Source organism: Parasteatoda tepidariorum, unplaced genomic scaffold (assembly GCF_043381705.1).
Source record: "Parasteatoda tepidariorum isolate YZ-2023 unplaced genomic scaffold, CAS_Ptep_4.0 HiC_scaffold_1428, whole genome shotgun sequence".
Lineage (NCBI taxonomy): Eukaryota > Metazoa > Arthropoda > Arachnida > Araneae > Theridiidae > Parasteatoda > Parasteatoda tepidariorum.
This window is the reverse complement of record NW_027261404.1, coordinates 6,895-12,035: the sequence shown is the minus strand read 5'-3', so window position 1 is coordinate 12,035 and position 5,141 is coordinate 6,895. Positions and strand designations below refer to the sequence as shown.

Sequence of the window (5,141 nt, the reverse complement as noted above, 5' to 3'; positions counted from 1 at the left end):
TCTCAAAAGTATGGCAAGTATTATCGACCGTGCCATCTTTCATCAATCTAAAGGTAACAGAAATTGAGACAATTTGCAGACTTGATCATTATCTCTAGAAATACTGGACTGATTTTAATGACATTTGATATGTACATATATTGATACAATACAAAACAAGTAACCATTCAACAATTGTAATACACATGCATGATCGTGCGTAACACTCGTTGGAGTATTAAATTGCCGCTGGACAATTCTGGCCAATTGCCTCAGGAAATGATAATGTGCCTTATTTCACATATGAAATCACGCTGCAAGCCCTGTATATCTGTGAGAGAGGACCCCCTATTAACTTTTTTTTTTGTTTATTCAGCTACCGCTATTTAATATCTTCTGGCTCCAACGAGTGTTTCGCACGATCATGGCTGTGCATTACAATTGTGAAATGGTTGTTTTGTATTGTATCAATGTATGTACATATCAAATTTTATTGAAATCGGTCTCCTGTAATAATGTAGCAAATTCTCTTAATTTCTTACACCAGTGTGGAATTGAGTTAACTTGTTTTATACTAATGAATTATAATTGTATTTTTGTAGTTGTAGACAGACTATAGATTTAACTAAATCTTCTTCTTTTTTGAAGGACGAAGATTCTGATGTTAATGTCGATGATACTGACAGCTTTGAAAAATATGAAATGGGTGATGAGACTGGAATACGACCTATTAGTTTAGTTCCTGGAGGATATAGATGTAAGAATTACTTCCTGTTTTTTTTTCTCTATAAAACGTATAAACATACATTTTCTTTTGATTAATCTGTATTTTATTGAATTCAGGGTATCCGCACACCTGGAAAGTACACCCGGTATTGGAACAAAATTTGTCATCAAATGTCATAATTTTTACTTTTTTTTAAAAAAAAATCATGAAAAGTCATGGATTTAGGTCACCGAAAAATCTTATTTTTAAAATGGAATGTATCCCCTCACCCCAATTTCATGGTGTTCCGAATATCTTATTCTTGCATCTGTCAATTTTTTCGTTGTTCAAATAAAATTCATCAACACTCACAATATCATGTTTATTAATTATCGTTACGTGTAATATTTTTCATTGCTACTTTTTGATGTTTGATATCTTGTGACAGGATTTTTTCCCTAAAGAATAACATATTGAATGTTCACTCAAGTTCGAAAAGGTTTTTAGTATTTGATATCACTGCAATATGAAGAGGAAAAAATAATAAAACTAGTGATTACGCGTCATATGAAGATTTTTACGAGCTTACCATATTATTCTTTTATTTTTAGGCAAACATGTTAATTTCCAGATAATTTCTTTTCCAAGAAAAGAAAAAGTTTTTAGCAAGTTAAAACTATTTTATTTTATTTGTGGAAAAGATAAATGTGTTCAAAAGTTTTTATTTTCATCTTTACTATGACTTGGAATATCAAAAACCTTTACAGTTGACATTCTAGTATCTGCTTTTGTCCTGTACCTTAAAAAATGATTAGGTAAATATAAAATTGTTTATAGATTTGTAGGAAAGGTGTTATCAATTATGCCATCTATCTTAAGGTATCCCAACATAGAATAGAGTTAATATGACTTATAGAAAGATGAGTTGGAGTTGTATTTTTGTAGTGGTAGACACACTACAGTACTTTCTCATCAAAATTTTTATCTGTGATAGAATTCAATGAGGGATACCACCACTTGATTTATTGCTGCTCCATGCTAAGCCGGGAGAGCTGTATTAAGATCACCAGGCTTTGAGTGCTGATCGTGAGAGCTGTATTAAGTTGGCAGCTGCTCTTGTGTTGCAGAAAGCAGTTGAGTGTATGTAAGCAGACACGTTGCGTGATGAGGGCAATTATGCAGTCACAAATAGCAAGAGAACTGTTTGATGTTTACTATCTGCTGAAGAAGGCGCATTCAAATCAAAATAGGTGTGTGCAGATGGCATCTCAAAAGTAGGGCAAGTATTATCGACCGTGCCATCTTTCATCAATCTAAAGGTACCAGAAATTGAGACAATTTGCAGACTTGATCATTATCTCTTGAAATACTGGACTGATTTTAATGACATTTGATATGTACATATATTGATACAATACAAAACAAGTAACCATTCAACAATTGTAATACACATGCATGTAACACTCGTTGGAGTATTAAATTGCCGCTGGACAATTCTGGCCAATTTCCACAGGAAATGATAATGTGCCTTATTTCACATATGAAATCACGCTGCAAGGCCTGTATATCTGTGAGAGAGGACCATACCCCCTAATTAACTTTTTTGTTTTGTTTATTCAGCAACCGCTATTTAATATCTTCTGACTCCAACGAGTGTTTCGCACGATCATGCATGTGCAATTACAATTGTGAAATGGTTGTTTTGTATTGTATCAATGTATGTACATATCAAATTTTATTGAAATCGGTCTCCTGTAGTTATAGAGATAATCGACCAAGTTTGCAAATTCCCTTAATTTCTTATACCAGTGTGGAATTGAGTTAACTTGTTTTATACTAATGAATTGTAATTGTATTTTTGTAGTTGTTGACAGACTATAGATTTAACTAAATCTTCTTCTTTTTTGAAGGACGGAGATTCTGATGTTAATGTCGATGATACTGACAGCTTTGAAGAATATGAAATGGGTGATGAGACTGGAATATGACCTATTAGTTTAGTTCCTGGAGGATATAGATGTAAGAATTACTTCCTGTTTTTTTTTCTCTATAAAACGTATAAACATGCATTTTCTTTTGATTAATCTGTATTTTATTATTTTATAAAATGTGGTGTTATTTTCATTTAAATATGCTTATATTACATTCATTAAGACACACAAAAAAGTTTCATGCATGAAAAATGTTATTTTATTTAAGAAATAAAATGGGGCGTATAGGCACCATTCACCAAATTAGTGAACAAACCATTTAGTTAAACACTTGCTTTTTCTATGGAATTTTTTCATTTCCTGACTTGCAACTTTAATCCATCATAAGAACCTAATGATAAATCTCAAAAGGACTAATTATACATTTTCAAAAAATTTCATTTGTCAATAACCATTTTAAGTTGAAAAACTTTGGTAGTTTTAAAATTTCTCAATAGAAAGTGTTTACTCCAATTGAATTACTATTAATTTTTGGGGTGTCTTAAGAACCCTTGACAAATATACATCACAGTGTTAATAAATTTTTTTTTATTTAAATGGTGTGTTTGTGCCCCTTTCTCCAAAAATGAGTTAAATCAATTAAAATCAACTAATATTTTTAAAAATCATTAGTTTGAATCAAATTTTTTTACAAAAAAAATAGACATTAATTTTTTGAAAGACATTAATTTTTTGAAATGGGTTATTAATGATTTTACTCAAGAAAATTTCAGGATTTTTAAATTAGGTTCACAATCACCCCTGTATATTTGTAAACCTTTAATAAAACTATAAAAGGTAAGGGAGTCTCTATTTAGACATTTCCAAAAATTAAAAAATAACTTAATGACNTATATCATAAAATTATCTTTGTTTAAAGTGTGATTTTTTAAGAAGAAAAATGTATTACTTTATATTCAGAGATGAATGTGCTCTGGATTTCCAGATTTTTCGCTAACCGCGATCCGGAGGTTTCTGGAAATCCAAGGCCCAGAAGTTTCAAGAAATCATTGACCACATTAATGTCTAAAAATTCTTGTATATTTTATTTAAAAATATTTGTACTAGAATTTATGCTTGGCATTTCTTTCATTTATAAATATATTTTCTCGAAGAGTAATAAATATGATTAGAGATAAAAGTAAACTTATACATAATTCTTCATTTAAATTATGCTGTATATAATTTATTTAGAATTTCATGTTTTGAAGATATCAATGGTTTAAATTTATAAAGACATTAATTTTTTGAAATGGGTTATTAATGATTTTACTCAAGAAAATTTCAGGATTTTTGAGTTAGGTTCACAATCACCCCTGTATATTTGTAAACCTTTAATAAAAGTTAAAAGTATAAAAGGTAAGGGAGTCTCTATTTAGTCATTTCCAAAAATTAAAAAATAACTTAATGACCATGAAATTATTGCATTGATTCATTTGTTATTTTTTATTTTTTCAGTAGTTAATTATGATGCATTTGTACATATATATTATGTGCGATAAAATAGATTTTTGTGCAATAATATTGTTCAAAATGATTTTAAATAATATTTTTTATTATAATTGCCTTTATAAAATTTATCTGATTAATTAAATTTAATTATTCATTTCTAAAATAATCATTAGCCCTTTTTTTATGTCTATTAGTGACAATTTCAAGCGGAGTTGGCAAGATTTAGGGCAGACAGAATACATTAATTCACATTTTAAACCGTCCTGTCTGAAACCATTTAGTCACAATTTTAAAAAAAGCTATTGCGAAAAATGAAAGGTTAATTTTTGAACAAAAAACAGAATGAAGAAAAGTTTTTGTTTTATTAAAAAAGTTTATTATTGTTTTTAATATAGCATTATTTATCCTTATGCAAAAGCATAATTTATCAGTATTAAAAGCATATTTATTCATATTTAAAGGTATTCACTTTTGTTATTCAATGAATTGTGAAGCTTCATAAGTTATAAATCTTTTCTTATTATATTATTTTCCATTAATAAGTCACAGCAAATTGTATAAAAAGTTTCAAATATTTATTAATCTATGTAATTATGTGTACAATAGTTATTCATATAGAATTTTTACCTTTTTCCAACGTTCAAGGTTTAGGACATTCTAAGACAGTTTTGAACACCCATAAGTCTTGTCCAAATTTTGCTTAAGACATCTAAAACTTCAACCCTGATTTCAAGTGATCAATGATTGTGTAAAATTTGAATTCCATTTAAATCATCTTTTGTTCTTTAAAATGAATTTTAAGTAATTTTTTAATTTGTGTGAAAGGAACTGAGTATATTTTTATGATGGCCATTCCAAGAAATCAGTGTTTATGTGAAATTGTAATTCTTTAATTTCCTTTATGTTTTAACAGCTCTGCATGGAGATTCTGTTAGACAGACAGCTGAAGATGAAGATCTGAATGTAGATGTTGATGATACAATAACCTATGGGGACCCTCAGTATCCTTTTTATTCCATCAATACCTAATTTGT

General features: G+C 28.9%; 1 protein-coding gene across 3 annotated transcripts in view; it reads left to right on the top strand.

Annotated features, from left to right (window-relative positions):
* Positions 1 to 462: 462 nt before the first annotated feature.
* Positions 463 to 5,141, top strand: part of LOC122272888 (E3 ubiquitin-protein ligase RNF220-like) — a 10,683-nt gene continuing 6,004 nt past the window's right edge. Inside the window, exons 1-2 of one of the 3 annotated variants that reach the window (XM_071188508.1) lie at positions 463 to 736; positions 5,021 to 5,108. In XM_071188508.1, the coding sequence (XP_071044609.1) occupies positions 682 to 736; positions 5,021 to 5,108 (143 nt within the window). In that variant the 5' untranslated portion in view covers positions 463 to 681. The remainder of the gene's footprint in view (positions 737 to 5,020; positions 5,109 to 5,141) is intronic. The other 2 variants (XM_071188507.1, XM_043056920.2) reach the window with 2 other exon arrangements.